The sequence below is a fragment of the Centrocercus urophasianus genome, unplaced genomic scaffold, assembly GCF_019232065.1.
Source record: "Centrocercus urophasianus isolate 14NV4802_14NV808 unplaced genomic scaffold, USGS_Curo_1.0 seq_5, whole genome shotgun sequence".
Lineage (NCBI taxonomy): Eukaryota > Metazoa > Chordata > Aves > Galliformes > Phasianidae > Centrocercus > Centrocercus urophasianus.
The window spans coordinates 2,962,659-2,984,482 of NW_024885088.1; the positions used below are offsets into that span (position 1 = coordinate 2,962,659).

The 21,824-nt window shown below is 41.7% G+C and overlaps 1 protein-coding gene across 1 annotated transcript in view; it reads left to right on the forward strand.

The window, feature by feature from the left end:
* The window catches only part of RASSF8 (Ras association domain family member 8), a 78,171-nt gene extending 56,616 nt beyond the window's left edge, over window positions 1–21,555 (forward strand). The window contains exons 3-6 of the mRNA XM_042835099.1: window positions 2,645–2,840; window positions 12,196–13,085; window positions 16,193–16,337; window positions 17,070–21,555. Coding sequence (XP_042691033.1) covers window positions 2,738–2,840; window positions 12,196–13,085; window positions 16,193–16,337; window positions 17,070–17,191 — 1,260 coding nt within the window. The 5' untranslated portion in view covers window positions 2,645–2,737 and the 3' untranslated portion in view covers window positions 17,192–21,555. The remainder of the gene's footprint in view (window positions 1–2,644; window positions 2,841–12,195; window positions 13,086–16,192; window positions 16,338–17,069) is intronic.
* Window positions 21,556–21,824: the final 269 nt, after the last annotated feature.

The window sequence follows — 21,824 nt, forward strand, 5'->3', positions numbered from 1 at the left end:
GAGAGAGGTGTACAGCCAAAGCTTTAGTTTTTTGGACTTGCATAAGCTTGCTGCACGGTCCTAGTAACCAGACTAACTCTAGCTTGTTGCTGTACTACCAATGGGCTTTGTTTAGAAACTTGAAGGAGACAGAGGGATTCCAGCACGCGAATCATACGTTTCTAAAGTCTGCATGTTTTCAGTTTTAGTGACTGAGAGATCTGGGAGAGGTTCCCACTAGTGCCAGTGGGGCATGCGGCCCATCAATCCTACACACCCATCATCTTTCCTACAGAAGCTGATACGGCAGGCAGCTTTTGGTGTTTCACCACTGTCATTTAGTCCATTTAAACGGTTTGCCCTTTAAGGAAAATAATGGGAATGTTTCCCCTAAGCGTGGACTGTTTCAGAGATGCTTTGTTCAGACCTCTTGCTGCTTTGGTGAACGCTGTTTTCAAAATGGGAAGTGTCAGCAAATATTTATTAAATGATGACTCTCCTCAGTTTTTTTTAAAGGTGGATGTTAGGAAAACAGATGGCTAAAACCGATCTGCACTGAATGCCAGGCTGTGCTCTGTGTGCTGACTGGGGGGGAATGCACTTGCTGGCTTGCTAAATTGAGATAATACTCTGCATGGTGATGGACAGAAAAACAATTAGAGCTGTCAGATTCTTTGCTGACGTGTGTGTTGTCACATGGAGAGACGGCTTGTTTGGTGCCAGTAAATCTGAACTGGTCAACTCTCAGCAAGATACGAAGTTAATTAATAAAGTTCCTTACAGTTGGGCTTTGGAATGTGAGGGCTGTTTATTTGTGAATAGGGCTTAACCAAGAATAAACAACAGAGGTCCTTAGTGGGGCCTCCTGGGTGTTTTCTCAGTCACTGCTGTATTGCGGGCAGATTAAAAGACTTTCTCCCGCACGTTTATTGGAGCATTTAGTTGGCTTTACCTGCCTGAAGAGTTCCTGTGTTTCTGTGGACTCTGGTAGCACTTGTGTGGATTGTAGTTTTCTTTGAAGTATGCCACTCTGTATGGGAAAACGTTTATTTAAACTCTTGACCTGTTTGGTTTTTTTCAGGCGCTTACTAAGATCTCAAAATAAGGAATTTCTGTATGCACTGCCATTCTTAAAAGTGATCACATTTTCATTGATGAATTACACGAGCATATTTGAAATCTGGCCTAAACACTTGGAATTACATTTCTTTTGTTTTCGGAATGAGTGATTTTGGACAGGAATTTTGATGTGCTGCAGGACCTACTTTGCAGCACAGTTTAGTGCTTCTGCACTAAAACTTGTCATGCTTTGAGGTGTGTGGCTGCTGAATGTCACAGCTTGTCACAGGGCCATCAGGAGGGCTTCTGGACAATGCATCGATATGGCTGGCAGCTGAGTGCAGGAGATGGGAGTGCTGTAGAAGGGAAATAAGCTTTCTTTTGTAGCTTGGGGGGCTGTACCAGTGTGTCTTTTTCATGCAGAAAGAGATGTCAACTTCATCAGGAGAAAACAGTTCTGATTAGACTGTAAAATGACCTGGGTTAAATGTTTGCCTCCAGGTGTGACCCTGTTAAATCCATCAGCATCGTCAGATTCCATTTTCATTGTGTAACCCTAGCATGCTCATTTTTATTAATGGCCTGCAAACAATTTTCCAATTTCTTGTGTTCTGTTTCTATGTAGTCCATTTCTCTGGTACCTAACTCTCCAAAAATATTATCTTTAGTCATTTCATTTTATCCATATGGGATAACCTGATTGCACGAGCATCCTTTGCTGTACTGTTGCTTATTTTTACTCAACCTACTTAAATAACCTAGCTATATCTTTAGTTTTCTTTTTTTTAAAAAAAAAAACTCACTGGTTAATTTTTTTCATTTGGGAGGGTTTTGGTTTTTTTAGCAGACCATTGTACTTGAAAGTTTTGCAACTCAGTGGTTCTAGCTAGAAACTGACTTCTGAGCCATGATCCAGAGGATTTGCTAATGCAGAGGAAAAGCAGAAAGAAAACCTAGGATAACATTTGAGCCACAGGTCTATCTTAACAGCACAAGGTTGGCAGGCGTGGAAGCACTTTGGCAACATTTTTCCTACTGTACTTCCTTGCTCTGGAGAAAGAAGCAATCCTTTTCTGCATGCTTTCCTTCCTGGATTTTCTTTTATTGGTGCTGCATGCTGCTGCCGGGAACCTTCAGCTACTTTTGTATGGAGACCAAGGGTGGACTCTCAAGGACAGATGTAATTAAAAATGTTTCCCTCATGTTTTGCTTTGCCACCACCTGCTAGGAATTGCACCCTGACACTGAAAACATCTCTAACTGATCCTGTGAGGCATCCAGGCAATATAGAAAGGATGGGGCACTGCTCACTGAAAACTACGATAGGTTTACTTTGGAGTTGTTCATTTGATACTCTTTCCCTTGGTGCTCTTTTTGTAATAATTTAAGATATTAGGAAACAAACTGTAATTAAACTTCTGATAAGCCTAAAAGAACTTCGTGGGTAGAGATTACCAAAGCATGAGAAGCTGGTTCTCTGTTACTAGGTTAAAGAAATGAGATTAGAGACTATGTTCCTCTTCTACCCAATAGATGCTAACCTGAATTTATTCACTTAATAAACTAGTATTGCCTCCTTATAAGCATCAGTTTTTTTCTCTTCTAGCTCCTGAGAAAAGACCGCTGCGTTATCAGTGCTGTAGCTGCAAGCATGACTTGACTGAGTTGCATTCATGGCTCTTGGATGATCTGGTGAACCATGGAGCTCAAAGTATGGGTGGATGGAGTGCAGAGAATTGTCTGTGGAGTCACCGAAGTCACAACATGTCAGGAAGTTGTAATAGCCCTTGCCCAGGCTATTGGTAAGTACCTCTGTCAGCTGGACGCCTCGGGCTTGAGTGAAGCTTTTTTATGAAGCTGAACTGAGAGCTGGTGGGGGTGCACTGAGTCCCAGAAGAGCATGAAATTGTGCAGTGGGATAACCTCCTAGTGTCTTAGAAGGCAGTGTAAACTTGCATCATTTTATTTTTAATATGTAACCCATTGGAGAGGTTAGAAAAAAGAAAAGGAACACCTTGAAAACTGTGCACTTCCTTACGGCACAAATTTGTTCTGTGAATTATTACATACTGCTGTTTGTCATTGTAAATATAGCCTGGACTAAGGAAAGTGCTGAACTGTCAGTGTTTTGAATACCAAGGATATAAAAAGCAGTGGAGAACAATTAGTTGGCTTTCACAAGCTACTGATGTTAATTGAAGTTACACACTTTGTAAGGGATTTATAGCCATATTGGGCATAGCATAGATGAGTAAAATAGGTCCTTCAATAGGTCCATTCTCTTTGTCCCACACTCTGCTGACTCCCTCTTAATGAAAGGGTAAGGTGAAGTCTGTTCAGTGTTAGCTATTTACTGAATAGTTTATACAAAAACAACAATGAAACAATCATCTTTCATGCTCCGCTGTGAGAAAGAACAGTTTTGTTAGTTCTGTCTTCAGTCTTCTCAGATATTTCTTGGCGGCCAAAGGCACGTTGAGTAAGCCTCAGCCTCATCCCTTCCGTGTTTCCAGTGCAGTTCTGATCATCATTTTCATATATTTTTATCTGATGTAAGGCTCACGTTTGTGTATTTTGTATCTTGTGGGGATTGAACGCAGTGCTACCATGCATATACTCTATCTGAATGTAGCAAATGTCTTTTAAAATTTTTACTTAAAATGTGCCAAAAGGTGCTATGTCTCCAAAATCATATATCCAGTGTAAGCTTTAAGAGTGTTTTAACAGTTTGTATTAGTTGCAGACTTTCATTTAATGCCAATAGGTTTATGAATTGCTTCTTTCCATGTCTTATTTTCTGCCTTTTTTTATGACAGTTATGCTAGCATGATTATTTTGTACTGATGATTAAAAAGCATTATTTATTTTTAAAAAAGAAAACAGTACTTGTGGCAGACTTTTCTGTTCTCTGTCTTTTCTGTTCTTTACCTTGTTTTCGGTACCTCTTCCATCCCATTTCTTTTCCTCCTCCCTCAAAATGAAAAATGTCAGGCTTCCAATTCTAGACGGTTCTCTCATGTTTCCCAATGTTATTTCTTTGTTTTTCTTCTCCATCTTAAGTTATTGGCCTGAATTCTGAAAAGACTCCATTAGTCTTGGAAAGTTCTGCAGTTTTTGTCAATTCAGCAGACTTTCTTTTCTGTAACATGTCACTTGGGGCATGCAACTCTGTGTGGAGATAAAATTCAGTTTCAACCAGTGCCAAATTAAGATAATCCAAGGTCATACAACTTGGAAACTCTTTTATGAGGCAAATATCCTCTCTAGAAAACACCTAGAGTGACTGTGCTCCAGCTTCTCAGTGGGGCTGCTTGGATGCTAAACACCGATATAAACTACATCTCTGTGAGTTTGGCAGGTAGGGTTTTCCCAACCCTCCTGTCAGACCATTCATCAGAAAAGCAACCATATGTCTGCTCCTTTGACTTGGCTTTGTGGACCAGTTTACCAGGAATAATTGTCACTCAGGTTTGGATGGGAAGCTATTAAAATGTATCCTGTTAGCTCCCACCTGACATCTGATGGTGGAAAGTAGCCAGCCTCAATTGGCTTCCTCCTTGGTTGGCTCTGATTTTATTTTCCACTTTGCAGTCTGGCTCCTTCGTCAGTCGCATAGTTTAGTAGGACTCAGTATTATTTTGTCTGTTGGTCTGTCTGCAAAGTTTTTCAGATGCTCCTTTTGCTTTCTCACAATATTTTCCTAAGTTCTTGATTAAAAAATACAAGCACCCACCCCTCCAGCAGCACGGCCTTCTCCCTTGAGCCTGGAATGTGAACTGTAATAGATATATTATTTGTGTTGAAGTGCAGATTGGGAATATCTGCAAATTAGCTTATTTTACAGCCATATCCACTGAATAAAGAACAAAACAAAGGTACTTGTCAGTGCTCTTTGAAAACACCTGCTTCTCATGGACAAGCTAAATCTGCCTCCATTCCAAAAATAAGAAAAATAAAGCTTTACAGTATATTTTAAAAAGTGGGAAATGGAAAAAATATATATCATAGAATGATTAGTGTTTGAAAGACACCTGTGGAGATCGTCTGGTCCTACCCACTGCCCAAAGCAGGGTCATCCAGAGCAGGTTGCCCAGGATCCTGTACAGCTGGGTTTTGAGTATGGCCAAGGATGGCAAATAGTGACTCCGCAACCTCTCTGGACAACCTATGACAGCCCTCATAGTAAGAGAGTTTTTGTTTGTTTGATTGCTTTTTTTTTCTGTTTTGTTGTTGGTGGTGGTTTTTTGTCTGTTTCGTTGACGTTTTGTTTGCTTTTTTTTTTTTGTGGAGGGGGTGTGGAGGGTGACAAAGACAGGATGTTCTAGCTGAACGAATATAGCAAGTCATGCTGAGCTGTGCCCCCTTGTGCGAGATTCTGTCCCATAGCCAAAGCGTAGCCTAATCCTTTGGCAGCAAATAGGAGTTCTGGCACTTACCTTGCCTATCTAATGCTCCTTGACCTATTCTTTACAAACTGGTATTGTCACTATTACTTTTTTAGTGGAAGTGCTGTATGTCTCTTCTTTGAGGATGATGGATATAATTTGTGTTGCTGCTTCTTGCATTATGATCTCCTTCCCTGTTTGCCCTTTTCTTTATCACTGAAGAACAGCAAAAGATTCTACTCCAAATTTCTGTACAAATTAGTTTTTCAATTTCCATTTTGCTTGAAGCTAAAGGTTAAATCTCATCTTAATTAAAAAAAAATATCAGAGAGAGTTGTCTCTTTTTTTTATCTCAGCAAAGCTGATTTAAAAAAAAAAAAAAAGCATGTGTACATATTTTGTATATATTTTAATGAGGGAAAGAGTAACAGCAATCAGATATAACTTTGGATACTGCAGTGGATTGTGTGTCTCAAACGTAGGTACTAAAAATGCCTCGGCTGAAGGGAGGAGCTCCAGAATCTTGTTCAATTAAAACATAGGACTATAAAGTTTTGAGTTTGCAGAGAATGAAATCACCTCCCACTGCTATCTCAAAGAGCACTTGATATTACCCTTTATGACTTTTATCCAGGACTGCTATATTTTTTAAAGTTAAATCGCTTTCAAATTATGAAGTGAGATGAAAATTTGACCTTATAAAACAAAAGAAAATGTCGTTTCCCCATGAGAAACAAAGCCCCCTCCAGAATATAGAATATATATACCACAGTGCACAAAATGGAGAGCCATGAGTTTTATTTAAAAAGTAATTTTGCCAGGAGAAATGAGCTAAGTATTTTCTTGTCGTATCCATCACTGACTACTGTAAAAATGTGCATTTGATAGCAAACTCTGCCTGTTTTTCCTGTGCATTCTGTGAAGGTGTGAGCTAGTTGTGTTGGCTGGTGATGTAAACATAGTTTAACAGCAGCAGCTTTTGCTAGTTGCCTTCCATTCAGATCTTAGTAATAAAAAATCTCCCAGAGGAGCTAGATGATGAATAGTGCAGTCACAAATACACTTGCTCTTTTTCTTCAGGAGTAGTGGTCTTCCAGTTCCAGTCCATGATGCTTTTTTACTGTGTTTCTTATGCTTTCCTTCTCCTTGGGAGACTGGAGTATGTTTTCTGTAGCCCAAATGATGTTTGGTCCCTAGGAAGAATGGAAGAGTGAAGCTTGAATTTCTAACTAAAGTGCAGTTTTGTTTTCTGTCCTCCTAATTTTCTGTGGAAAATAATTTTTAAAAATAGTAGAGTTGCTTTAAGGAGCTCTTTGGGTTTTGGTTTTCAGACTATCACACGGTATCAGGAGAATAAGAGCAGTGCTTCACTGAGCAAGAAGTACAGCTGTCTCTCCTCAAAACTAAACAAATGCAGCTGTCAACTTTTGGGGTTTTGGTGCAGTTGGGTATTTTCCCTCTAAGATAAATGGCGTGAGTTCTTGAAAATAGAGTGAAGATTAGTTCATGCTGTTTGAAGTGTGTGTTAAGGCATTGTAGGGCTCAGCCAGAGTTGTGTCTGGAAAAGTCGCTGCAGTGCTGTCTGTTTTCACATTCATCCCTTCTTCCAAATAATTTCTGCTATGGCAGGTGCCAGCGCTGGCTGTCAGACACTTGGAGGGAAAAGAATCTGAGGTTGAACTGAATTGCAGCAGTGAGTCTGAGGAAGATTTGAAAAAGGGTACAATATTTATTGTGTACAAATTAAAGTTTCCAAACGTCAGACTAATCATGAGAATAAACCTGGGTTGTTTTTGAGCCCAACATTTAATTCTCCACTGTTTCAATAGGAGGGTAATAGGAAGCACAAAATAGCTGCGCTCAGCAGGGATCTCATGGTTCACTCATAGGAACCTTGGGGTTTTCTAGTTAAAATAGCAATGCCCAAAGGCAGGGTGACTCAGTGGGATGTTTTCCTACCACCTCTGCTGATGGGGTCTGTGGCTGGCTGAGACCTGGACTACTTTATGTGACTTGCTGTGTCTTGCTGCTGGGCTGCCTCCCCAGCTTGGCCCTTTGCTTTACCTATTTAGGCAATGAGTCTAATGTGGGGGTATTTCTGCAGAGTGCTTGGATGAAAGACAACTGAAAGGATGCATTGCAAGTGCTTTGTTTTCACAGATTGCAATCAAAGCTGGTGTATCTCTTTGAAGAAGAAGGTTAATAGTAATAAAAAAACAAAACATGTGGCTTCAGGCCTGATAAGGACATGTAAACACATTGCCAGCACAGCTGGCCTGAGTGAACCAAACAGACTGCCCTTGCAGTCATTAGATTTGAGCCTATCTCTTCCTGTGGGTTTGTTTTTTCTGGCACTGGACTACCGCTTTGATTTTCATTGGCTTCTAAGGTATGGATACCTACCAATGCAAAATATGGTATGAGTTAAGAAATGTGAGTAACACAAACTCTGTAAGCTCTGTTTTAATCATACATGGGTATTTATGAGTTCTGAGGTAGCGAGAATAATTTTAAAAAAAAATTGCTATGGATGTTAAGTGTCACGTAATAAATGAAGTGTCAGTTTCATATTTCAGAGATACTGAGCTGAAATCATATTGGGTTTACTAAAATTGACAGCAATTACTTTTCCATCAGTGCTGCTAAAAATTCAGGAGCTTTTGCCCCTTTGGTAAGGCAGAGCATTTCCTCCTAAGTATTTCACATGTTATGAGCACCTCAAGACTCTACCTATGAACAGTTATTCTTTCTTTACCTTACCTTGTTTAAGAAGACAGCATTTTGCCTGGGGCAGGGGCTGCCTGTGGGTGGGAGCCCCAGGAAGCTGGCAGCCAGGAGTGTGTCTGGCAGAGCTTCTCCTGGCATCGTGATGCCCAGCTGGGAGCAGCTGCAGGGCCTTTGAGAGCAGAGCCTTTCCAGCCCATGCCCTAGAAAGGACGGCTTCCCCCATCTATATAGCTGCTCATCTTACCACCTTTCTTGCCACCAACAAAGAGACTCACCTGGCTTAGTGCTCTATGTCTTGACCATGAAACCCAAAATAAAAAATGAAAATAATTTTGTGCTTGGTGTTTACTCCTATGGCCCAGCTGAAAAACTGTCTCACAGCTCTGTTTGTGTGTGGTGTAAAGTGCTACCTGCATGCAAACACCAGTGGGATGTGAGCCAGCAGTGTGCCCAAGTGGCCAAGAAGACCAATGGCATCCTGGCCAGTATCAGAACTGGTGCAGCCAGCAAGAGCAGGGAGGTGATTGTGTTCAGTTTTTGGCCCCTCGCTGCAATAAAGACATTGAGGCCCTGGAGCGTGTCCAGAGAAGGGCAACAAAGCTGGTGAGGGATCTGGAGGGATCTGGGAACTGGTGAAGGGTGTGGAGAGGAGGAGGCTCAGCAGAGATCTTTACAGCTCCCTGAAAGGAGGTTGTGGCAAGGTTGAGGTCGTTCTCTTCTCCTTGGTAACAGTAATAGGATGAGAGATAATGGCGTTAAGTTTTGCCAGCAGACTCTAGGTTGGACGTTAGGAATAATTTTTTCTCAGAAAGAGCATTGAGGCACTAGAGCAGACTGCCCATGGATGTGGTGAAGTCACCGTCTCTGGAGGTGTTCAAGAAATGCGTAGATGTGCGCTGAGGGACATGGCTTGGTGAGCGTAGTGGTTATGGATTGATGGTTGGACTTTGTGATCTTAGTGGTATTTTCCAACCCTAACGATTCTGTGATTGTATTAAACAGTATAGTGCCTGTCCCTGAAATGCTTTGCGTGCAGAGCATCATGCACTATGGGACAAAGAAAGGGGATGAATCATTTCCATCCTGAAAAGCAGTACTGATGGCCACTCAAGTTAAAGTCCTGCCAGAAGTGGTGCATGAGAAATGTTGGTACTGCTACTTCCCTTTTAATTTCACTTTTATGTTTGGCAGCAGAAAGATCACTCGTGTGCTCTTTGAGCTGCAAAATACCAATGTCTATAGAGATGCCTTAAGTGAATAATAGTTATGTGTCCTACTATCTGGAGTGTAATTAAAATGTCTACCCCTTGAGAGTCTAAAGAAAAAAAAATTGCTCAATTACATTTTTCCTGTATTTCAGTACTTTAATCACAGTTCATTTTAATAGAATCTATGCTTAAATTACCAAATTAGCTCAATCCCAAAGTAAGACTACTTCTGTTGGGCACATGATAAGCATTCAGATCCTCAGTGTTTGACTGCAAAGGAGCAGCAGCTGACCCAGGATCCTGGCTGCTGAGAGCTCTTGGATGTCTCACTGGGCAAGTGATGCCCAGTAGCGTTGGGAAGAGCTGCATTGTGCATAGGGTCACTGCAGGCTGTCAGAAGTCCACGCTTACTCTTTTGATCTCTTTCTCCCTTTTGAAATAAAAGGTTGTTTTGAAGACATTTCCATATTAACCTGTGATAAGTGTGTGATTGAGTCGCTTTAGATGTAAACCTAACCTGCTAACTGTGATACTAACCCTGCGTGCAGATGCAGGGTGCTGAATGTATGTATAGATGTATGAAAGTTAAAGCTTGCAAGCCACACTTTGGCATAGCAGATATGAATTCTTGATGATTTTTTGAAATGTTATGCTATATAGTTCATGTCAGGCTCAGCAGAACAGCTCAGGACGTTCATGTGAGGGAGCTGGCCAATTGAAAGGGCTAACAAATGGAGGAAAGCACAGAATCACACAGAATCACCCGGGTTGGAAGGGACCTCAAGGATCATGTAGTTCCAACCCCCCTGCCTAGCAGGGCCACCAAACACACACATTCAGATCAGGTTGCCCAGGACCCTGTCCAACCTGGCCTTAAACACATCCAAGGACGGGGCATCCACAACCTCCCTGGGCAGCCCGTTCCAGGGCCTAACCACTCTCCTTGTATAGAACTTCCCAAGAACACAGAATACAGCACTGAGCTGAATGGATTGTTTTCCAATAACAAGGCACATATTGCTTTGGCTGCTCCTTGAATTGACTGTTTCACTGCCTATCTAACTGTACCTGAAGACATTTCATGAACTGCGTGAAATAAAATGCATTAAATATACAGCTTGGAAAAACACCATATGGTTGAATGGATTTCACAGATTTCTCATATAAAACAAATTCATTCTTTGAATAACATCTGTGTGAGTGAAGGACCGAGTTCTGCAAGGTGCTGGATTAATGCAAGTTAGTTCAGAAGGCTTTTGGACAGCAAATGAGAAGCAGCAGCTCATGGGCATTGAGCTGTTGTTTGCCGGCCATCAGAACAGCCTGCTCTCTCCTTGTTAATGGTAGCACATCACAAACAGCAGTCAGGTGCTGTGTGATGTCTCTGTTCTTGAAAGTTCTGTCATTAGTTTTGAATCAGCTCGCTCACCCTTTAATTTGTGAATGAATCCCATCTAATACAAGCTAACAACATAGTTGTGGGTGGGCAGGTATTGTTGAGCTGTGTCATAAATATCCTGGATGCAGTAATCTTAGGTAATGGTCTTAGCCGAGGACAGTTTTGTTTTAGACTGGTGCACTCCAGGTGTGACTGCTGAACTGTGTAAGTATTAATTCTACAAAATACTTTCCTTTATGTGGCTCTTGAGCACCAAGTTCATTATTTAGGACCGCATGTTGATTTGGAACCTTAATCTAACTTGGAAAGTTCTTGGCAAGCGCTTTCCTTAATTCCTTATTTCATTTTAGGTTGAGATTGTTAGCTTTATTCCCTTCCCCCTTTTCTTTTTTCCCTCCTGTTCTGTTTCTTTTAAGTAATGCATTTAATAGCACCGTGAATAGAGCTTGCATGCTGATCACTCGATGAGTGGTACTCCTGTTTACAATTTTAAGACTTCTTTGAACCTGGCTGCTTCTGACACAGCAGCGTTGGTAGCATTACCATCATTACAAGATGAAAGCTGGAAGCTTTTAAGCTTAACAAAATAGAGTGGTAAAATACAACCTTTGTCCAGGGTTCCATAGCACGCTTTTACTTCGTTTTTCTTCTCCTGGATTTTATTGTTAGCATGCTGAGGTGAGCAGCACTGGTTTATCCTTCTTTTAACAACACTGATGCCTACTGCAGACTGTAGATCATCATGGATCAATGCTGTGGGTCTGCATAAACCTCTGAGTTTGTATCTTGGCATAGTGAACTTGTTTTTGAAGTACTCTATTACAGTCAACTTGTCAGTGTATTCCTGAGCATTTCTCGGGTGCTTTACTATGCTGAGAAGTCTATTTTCCTCAGTACTCACCTGGGATCGTGTATTTACAAGGCGTTGTGGGGTTGGATGCAGTTCCTACGCTGCTTGCTGTGTTTTGCTGACTTCTATCAGTTACATCTTTGTGCATTCTTGCAGCCCTCACTGGGTGGACTTGGCCACTCTGGCCTCCTGCACGCCCAGCAGCCAAAGCAGCCCGTCTCCCCTGCCTTACAGCTGCACAAATGACTGTCACATTAAGGTCTTATTTGCTGGTGTAAATTACCCCTTAAATAGCAATCTGTCATGGAAGCGGACGTATGTATAGCATTAAAATCGATAACGATGTTTTTAAGGTTAATGGAACTGCTGAGAAATCTATTGGGATAACGCACGCTTTCATATCAGTTGACTTTGTTTGCATCTTTGCGCGACTGGTGCGGTGGCTGCGGGTGAATTCCCTCTGACGCAGGGCCCCTTTTCCGCACCGAGCGCCGTGCCGCCGGCCGGGGCTCCCAGCGGCGGGGCCGGGCTCGGCCTTATCCGGCGGCGCCCCCTGGCGCTCTGTGACGGCTGTGCTTTGTCCCGCAGGGCGCACCGGGCGCTACACGCTGATCGAGAAGTGGCGGGACACCGAGCGGCACCTGGCGCCGCACGAGAACCCCATCGTGTCGCTCAACAAGTGGGGGCAGTACGCCAGCGACGTGCAGCTCATCCTGCGCCGCACCGGGCCCTCCCTCAGCGAGCGGCCCACCTCGGACAGCGTGGCTCGCATCCCCGAGAGGACGTTGTACCGGCAGAGCCTGCCGCCCCTGGCCAAGCTGCGGCCCCAGAACGACAAGGCCATGAAGAGGAGGGAGCCCAAGAGGAAGTCCCTGACCTTCACCGGCGGGGCGAAAGGGCTGATGGATATCTTTGGGAAAAGTAAGGAGTCCGAGTTCAAGCAGAAGGTGCTCAACAACTGCAAAACGACGGCGGACGAGCTGAAGAAACTGATTCACCTCCAGACGGAGAAGCTGCAGTGCATTGAGAAGCAGCTGGAGTCCAGCGAGGCCGAGATCCGGTACTGGGAGCAGAAGTACAATGCCAGCCTGGAGGAGGAGATCCTCAAGCTGGAGCAGAAGATCAAGAGAAATGAAGTGGAGATCGAAGAAGAGGAGTTCTGGGAGAACGAGCTGCAGATTGAGCAGGAGAACGAGAAGCAGCTGAAGGAGCAGCTGCAGGAGATGAGGCAGCGCATCTTGGAGTGCGAGGGCAAGCTGAAAGACTACATGTCCCAGATCCACAACATGGAGAGCGGCCTTGAGGCGGAGAAGTTGCAGCGGGAGGTGCAGGAATCCCAAGTCAACGAGGAAGAGGTCAAAGAAAAGATCGAGAAGGTGAAGGGTGAAATTGATATTCAGGGCCAGCAGAGTCTGAGGTTGGAAAATGGCATCAAAGCTGTAGAAAGATCTCTGGGCCAAGCTACCAAGCGGTTACAGGTAAGAGCAACCTTTTTATCCATTGTTAAAGAACAGTCAAAGATGTAATTGTAATGAATTTTTGATGTGACCAAAAAAGCATAAGAAACTTGCAGTGGTGAACTTGAATAAAAGGAAGAAAATGTTCCTCTCGCTTTCACATTGCTCTTCAGGCTTCTCTTGAAGAGCAGATAATTAGAATTGCACCTATCGCATGCAACCTCTAGTTATTCATGTGCAGGCTTTCTTTTCTTTCCCATCAGTTACAGCTTTAGTTTGCCACCACTCGCTGGCTGCCTGCTGATTTCTGAGATATCATTCAGAGCATATCTTTGCCATGCAGCAGAGCATGACAGAGAAGCACCAGTGCTAATATCAGTTGGGCTCGCTGAAGGCAGCATGGCCGTACCCATGGCAGTACATCTGGCCCTTTGTCCTGCTCTGCTGTGGGTCTGGGCTTCTAATGCTCAAAATATCTTCCTCACAAATAATAGAACATGCAGGGCTAGCAGAGAAAGGTTGTACTGCAGATGCTAAACAGGACCATAGTGCTCTCAGCCAAATTCTCTTCCAAACATTTGTCTTCAACACCTGTTGGTCTGGGGTTAGATATGTTAAGGATTTAGGTCCTGGGTCATGGCAGCTGAGTGTCTCGTATAGTCACATTTCAGGGGAATTGGCACCATCATGCCTTTTCTGAGACTGAAGTTTTGATTCTTGCTGGTCTTTCTGCCTCCAAAGATAATGAATTAAAAAGAACAGTCTAAAAGCAGCAGCTGGGTAAATGGATGTACAGTTAAGATAGCTGCTTATAGTTCAGGGCCATTGTTTTAAAGAACAGCATCCCCCTTCTCCTGTCTGACTTGCTGGTAGTCAGGATTTCATTTTCTCTCCACTTCAAGCAGCTGCTGCATGTGACACAAGAGAATCCAGTCTCTGCTTCCTTGCAAAAGTTAACGATGTCACCTGCAACTGAATAGACCGTGAAAGAATAAATATAAATGGAGATCCAGCTGCTAGCAGAGAGGTGAAGGAGAAATTGTGACTTTGGGGATCAGGTTTACTCCTGGACTTTCAACTGTACTGTGCAGGGTAGGACTAGGCACTGCCCATCTGTTAGATGTCCTCAGTAGCTCCTACTGAGGCTGTGATTAAGTTCAAGCTCTTGCCTCATTTTTTTTCATAGATGAGGGTAAGTTTCTGCAAGTTCAGGTCTTTCAAGCTTGTTCTAAAGTTGAAGGTGCAGTGGTCTGGAAGATCAGCTTAAAAAAATAGCTCCCAAAATGATGTAGTACAGTTGAGAACAGAGGAATAATTTCTCATATGCTGTAAGTTAAATATTAACACTGATAGATCTGGTTGATTTGAAACTAGAAAAGTTGAGATGGGTTTTTAGATTGTTCAATGTGGAAGGAAAGAAAATGTTGGTTCACTAAGTTGAAAGTGATAAGAGGTGTGGGACTTGTGAGTGGGTTTTCAGAAATCTTTAGTGATTTGTGCCATCTCTTCTCTATCATTCAGTTTCTGTAGCCACTGCAGTAGACATCGTTTTCTAAAATTGGAGGCTGTATTTATTTAAAGATCACATGCAGAACTCTGCTTTACTTGTTTCTAGATATTGAATGCAAAACCAAAACCAAGCAATCAAACAGCAAAATGACCAACTGAAAAACCCACCACCCTTCTTCAAGTAAAAGGCCTCACTAAGGTTTTACAAGTCAACATTAAATAGAGATCTCATCCCAGTCAGATTTGGAATGATAATTAACATTTTTTACCTAATTTTCTCAAAGAGTTGATAAATGTCAAGAACAAATTATTTATGAAGATCTGCTACCTTGCAAATTGCAATGATTTTATCTTTTTTTTTTTTTTAAGAACAGAATTATCTTTGGTTGCAGCTGTGTTACAATCTCATGAAACATGGCAGTGCAGAATTAGTTAAAAACAGTTGTGAAGTGTAATGGGCCTAAAAAAGAAATTGGAGATTTTTTTTTTCTGAGGAATTGTCTGAACATGTAGAGGTGGCCTAATCCCATTTGTCAGCCCTCCAAAAGCTCTTAGCAAACAAGTGGAAGCAAGCTTGGCACAGAGAGCGAGCTAGGGCCAGCCACACAGCCTGCATTGGCTGAACAGGTTCAACAAAAACACGTCGGTGACAAAGCCATTGGCACTTAAGGTCCTAATTTAAACATTGGATCACTTTTGTCAGTTTTCTTATTACCTGCTGAATTCAGTCTCACCTGTGACCGTCATACAAGTTTGAAGTGAGTAAGGGCTGTGCTAGCTGGGACTGTTCATACAAAAGATCCACAGAACTTTTCTTTCCCTGCTCTTGTGAGTTCACATCTACCTCTGCTTGTGCAAGATAATTTAGGAGAGGAAGGTTGATTCACCCTCCCACGTCTCACCAAAATGAGAACAGAGGGGCACTTACGAAATGGAACTGCCCATGGACATGATGCCTGGGTAGCTCGCCCATTGCTAGTGGGGCCAAGTAGGCAATGCCCCTCCTGTTTGTAGAGAAGTACCACTTGCAGACAGCCAAGAAGGTAGAAAAATTATATTCTAAGAAAAATGATATTCTGAGGCTGTCATTCTGTCATCTATTGGAGCTGTAGGTACTGCATACCATGTCAGAATCGCAGAGAGTGGAGAAGGAGCCTAATGGTCATCTTTTGTATTTGTGAAGGGCTGGGTGAATTAGCCTACATTAGACGTCAGTGTACAAAACATTTGCAGAATGGGACAGTTCTGTCTGTAAGAATTTAGTCTCTAGGTAGAAAATGGAAAGAACGGGAAGAGAAAGAAAATACTCTTGTAGGAACAGAACTAAATGAGCTGTCCCAGTTATGCTGGACACGTCTGGCAGAGGTAGGAGAACTGCTCACTCAAAAATCAGTGGAAGTAGACCACTGGTAACTCCTAATAAGTAATAGTGAGTGATGACTTGCCTTCTAAGTTACAAGAGTAAAATACCTTTCAACTCTTTCATTTGCATTTGATTTTAAAAATAAGACATTTCCTCATTGAAAGGAGGAGCAACATTTTGTCCACTTGCAAATAAAGTCCTTACATGATGCTTTATGATTGCTTCTGCTCAGCAGATGTTTTCTTTTTCCTTGCAGGACAGGGAACAAGAACTAGAGCAACTGACAAAGGAGCTGCGACAGGTCAACCTCCAACAGTTTATCCAGCAAACAGGAACAAAGGTCACAGTGCTGCCAGCAGACCCTGTTGAGGTGGAGGCCCCACCTGTGGAGCTCGAGAGAGGTGCAGCACCCACAATGGTTTGGGCAGAGGGAGAAGGGAATAGCAGTATGTGTACCTGCTGCATTAACACCAGCATTTGCACATCAAGTGAACGCTGTGCTAGCAAAGAAGCTAGCAAAATACTGAGAGTATGGTGTCAAATATGTCTCTTAATCCCAACGGGTTAGCAAGCTATAAATAATACAGAGTTATTAGTGGCTTCTTTCTCCCTGTGGCGCAAGCAGAAACTTCATTGCTGTGCTTCAGCCTCTGCTGTGTTACATTTTATTCTGTGATCTGCTTGCAGGGACCCCTTTGTTGCAGGATTTTTTTCAGCCATAAACTTTCAAACCAAAAGGCATAAGATAGGGAGGTGGGGGGAGAAGACAGGGTGATGAGGCCTTAAACATCAGTATTTGAAGAGTATGAAGTTTTTCATTTAAGCTGGCAGAAAGCTTTGAGTTATATATAGGTACAGGATCTTTCTGTACATTACTGCATGAATGCACTGCGTGTATCTGTGTGTTCCTTGTGGGAGAGTAATTATACTGAGTAGCTCCCTGTTTTGAGATGAGGAGGGAGCGTGCACCTCAGCTCTCATCGTTCCAATTCAGGCACTTGAATTATTTGTTGTATGTAGTGCTGTTTTTTATTCTAAGCTGCACTAACTTTGCCAGAAAGCAGGAAGAAGGGAGGTGTTGTGTGACGTTACCTTTGATGATGACCTTTCTAACCACCTTCTTTCTTGTGCAGAGCCGACATTTCAGTCGGGGTCATTGAAGCGCCCTGGGTCATCGAGGCAGCTCCCCAGTAACCTTCGGATCCTGCAGAATCCCCTGTCGTCTGGTTTTAACCCGGAGGGCATTTATGTATGACACTGTATGCCTCTAGGAGAGGACCTAGCAAGGTACCCTGGACAAGATACACTTTTCTTTTGTTCTGCCAATGATCAATGGAAGAAGCTTTTTGGTTTTTGTTTTTTTTGTTAAACCACCCTTTCTTTTTTTTGTCTTCTTCCTCCAACACACTACTTGGAGCCATACCTTGTGCACTGAAGAGGCAGAGGAACTGTCTCGATTCATAAGTGGCAATGGTGAAGTTGCTGTCACACACCTAGAGCGCAAAACCAAATGGAGGTCCTTGCCACTTCAGAAGCATTTGGGAAAGTATTATTCCATGTATAGGCATAAATAAAAGACTGAGGGTGAAGGAAACCATGTATGCAACTGATTTGAGGTTTAATTTATTCCTTTTAATCAATGGACGTGTGAATGTTGGCCTTTTATATTTTTTATTTTTTAACTTGTGAATAATCATGTATGCTTGTACATCAGTCTGACAAGGTGACTTTAATTTGCATGTACAGACATCCAGCATTTGAGCAAGTGCAACAGCTTGCAATGCGGAGAGTTGTGTGCTGAACCTCTAAAATGGTTTCTCACCACTGGCTTTGTTCCTTTCTGTTTTGGGTTATACGTCACGTTCCATCCGTTGCTACCTTTTAAGATTTGAAAAGCGAGTTTGTGGGATTTACTTGCTGTTGAATCTGCCTTGAGAAAAGCACCTAGTGTTCAAAAGACTGAAGGAATTAAAACCTTAGCTTGGTAAAAATATTTCCAGCATACAATTGAGGATGCACTAGTTAGATGATATTTTATTATATAGAATGTATATTTGAAATATTTTGCCACATTGTATATGCCTTTTGAGAAAAGAACAATGTAAGAAGTTGTCTTCATATATCTTACCAAAAGAGAGTAAGAGGCTTTCACTGTGTGTGATTTTGTACTTTATTTCTGCCAATAGCCATTACAGTGTTCTTGTTTTGCAGTAAATCATGCTGTTGGAGGAGAAAAAAAAAAACAAGACAACACAAATGAGCATCCTCTCCCAGCCTTCCAGAGTTCACCCAGGTTTTGTAGAGGGAAGAAACCTGGCAGAGTCCCGTGAGGTCGATAGCAGAGCTTCTGCTGACTTGAGTGGAGCTAGGCCAATTTCATTCCAGGTCCCCCGTGTAAAATGGTAGACTTTAGCCCCTTAAAAAACATACTGCTGCTCAGTCATTTACAGAACATAAAGTATACAAACAGAAAATCAAAAGATCTAGTAGATGTTTTGTTTTTTGTTTTTTTTTTTTTTTTGATTTTTTTTTTTTTTTTACAAAAAACCAAACCAGCAAAGAGATAACATTTTATCTTAATGTTACTCTAATGCAGTCAAAGCGAGCTCTAGACAAAATGGCTTTTGTTCAGAAAGATACTACCAAGTAGCATGTTGGGTGTGGGTCTTGAAATTGAATTGACAGCGTGCACAAGTTTGCAGAGTAAGTTATTGGCATCAGTGGGATAGCTGATATACATTAGGAGGCTACAGCCTCATGGATGAGATGGAGAATGGATGGATCTTACCTAGTTGCGTTTGGATTTCCTGTTCTAACAGCAGCTCAAACTATCATCCACACATTTGGAATGATGGTCACCATGACGTGAGAGGGTGTCACAGTGCTGTCACTGTAATATTTAATAGTTAGGTCCCCAGAGCACAGAAACAAAGAGGAATCCCAGAGTTCAGTCAGTGGCAAAATGACAAAACTCCCAATACCTTTGGTAGGGTCAGGATTTTACCACTGGTAGGAAACTCCAAGCTTTTTATCCACAGAAAAATTTTAACTCCTAGTATCTTCTTGTGTTGATTTACTGATGTGCAGATAAATGTTAATTTCAATTTTCTTTTTTTTTCTTCCTTTTTTTTAAGAAAAGGAGCTTCTTAGTCATACTGACAAACAGTGGTTTTATCAGATATAGTAGAAGATGAAGGACTCTTGAGTGTTCAATACATTTTTTATTTTCCACTTATTAATGGCATCATATATTCTAAAAATGCTGCTGTACTTAGACTAACAGCAACAGATAAGGCTGTGAATATATAAAAAGGACCTTTCCGAATGGACTCTGAATTTTTACTGTTTAAATTATCAGGTCTTCTTTTTCCCTTGTGAGTAAACTGGAAAATGAGATGTTCCTATCCAAGGAACCTTCGCAGTGCTCACAATTTTACTGTTAGTTTATCACAATTCTGTGCTCATGTTTACTGCGCCCATAACTTTGTATTAAAAAGAGAATGTGTATATAGATATATATATATATATTAAAAAAAAATGTAAAATATACATAGTTTCAGGACAATATCTGTCCAAGGTACTTGAGCATATATGCCTTACATTCTGGGTTCAATTTACAGAAAAAAAAAAAAAAAAAAGTGATACTCTCCAGTGAATAACTTGCATCTTCAGCACCTCCTCTTGACACTAGAGAACCGAGGCACTCAGCACCTTGCAAACTCTGGCCCAAATTATGCTGCACGGGGACGGGGGGAAACGCAAGGAAAAGCCTGTTGCAATCTTAGCCTTGTACTGAGGTAAGGTAGATGAGCATACATGCCCACTTAATGTTGTTGTCAGACTTTAAGTGACTGGTCCATCTCCCACAGATACAAGTTTGAGCTGAACTGAGCTCTTGGGGCATAAAGAAAAACAACTGCCCTCTTTCTCTGTGAGGTTATTCCTGAGGTTAGAGGGAGGAGGAAAAGGATTGAAAGGAAGAGGAAGAGCAGCTTTGGAGGGCTTGAGTTATGGTTTCATAATAGAACCAAGGAAGGATTTTCCCATTTAAGTTAAAAAATAAAACAATGGCATCTGCTGACTGCAGCAGCTGTTTGACTGAAGTGCCAGCCTAGAGCTGACTCAAAAACAGCCACTGCATCACCAAGGGGATCCACCTTATCGGGGCTTTAGCGAATGTCAGGGTGGTGTAGAGAACATTTACATCTTCAGCCACTGCTGTGGCAAAGGAGAGGCTTCTGTGTCTGAGCCTGCCATTTGTGAGACGGCGACAAATCTGCAGCTCCCTCCCTCCGTACTCCTGTTGCTTACTGAATTTCAGCCAGGTTAACGTTTTGTAGCATTTTCACCCTCTCTGTAAATAAACCAAGAAGAAATGGCATGCCATCACATTAAATGTGAATTGAACGATGTATTACAGTTATAAAATTTCCTCACGTTACGGCGCTAAGAGTTTTGCTAGCGATCAATTACAGAACCTCACTCTTTTTTTGGAAATGTAGAAAAAAGTCATTTTCAGAAGTGTTTCAAACCTCCTCATGGGGCATTAGCAGGAAAGAAGCTACATGTACTAATCAAGTGCCAGATTATGTACTGGCCAGCATAAGTATTTTTGTTTGCATTAAATAGTTAAATACGCAAGCACTGTTTTCCAGTGCACGGGGAATTTATATGGAGAACTCCTGAAGTTTATTTACTTACACTAATGGAAATTAGCTGTTACCTCTCCAATCCACGAGGATACAGTTTATTTTTGGTGGTGATGCTATGTTGTTGGGGGAATGGGGAGTGACTGACTGACAAGCCAGTAGGGTAATGCTAAGGTAAATGTTCTGAATGCCCAAGCAACGGAGAAATGCAAATCCCACTTTGAAAAGTGAGCTAGGAACCTGCCTCCCATTATCGTTCGGTGGGACTTAGGTTCCCAAGTGCCTGAATTGCTTCTGAAAATGCTATGTTAGCTTTGTGATTACTTGTTTTTATTAACCCTAGCAAGCTGGAAGGAAGTTCTGTAGCAAGAGAACTACCACTAGCATTAGCAATATGCAAACATGCTTTCATTGTGAGGTAAGAGGGAAAAGATCTTTTAGTGAAGTAAGTCTTCTCTAGGGGCAATAATTGCCTTCTTTTTAGCTTGAAGAGTATATTTTAGTGAACTGGGATCATATGAGTATGAACAAAAAACAGATCTTGTAATTTTTAGTGAGTTATCTTGAAGCATATAAATTCCTGATGTGCATTAACTTGAGTGAATTGGGCCTTAATGATCCATGTAAATACCAAAACTGTATTCAGATATTTTCTCCAGAAAAGAGTCTTTAATGGTCTGTACTGTATCAAAATTGATAAGTGTCAAAGTGTTACTTTATATTACACATCTTTTTTTTTTTTTAAATAGAACATTGAAACATGCATGTTTATTTGCTACAGTATTTTAATGTTTTGGATGAAGGCCATCAGTTGTATGGAGATGACAAAACAATCACTCTATTTATTCAGTATTGCTGCTTAAAGTTTTCAAAATAAAGCTTTCAATGCCAATATAGTGACTGATTGAAAGCTGTTCTAGCTCTCTTCAGCTGTTTTGTTTTTTTTTTCTTGTTTTTTTTTTTTTTTTTTTCCTGCTTATAGAAAACTAAAGAAATGAAACTTGGTATATAAGCTGTTCTACCTGCAAGGAATTATTGCAATAATATTGTGGGATGGCTGGGAGTATGTGTGCAGTATATACATAAATACATGCATGCAGTGAATGCCTTGAGTAAATGGACTGCTGAAGAATGTTCAAATCCTTTGCAGTGTTGCAAGCAACTTCCAGGTGCGACCAAATACTGTTTTAACTCTTCACACCAATGTGCAATGCTTAGGAAAGACAGAACGAGTAGAGG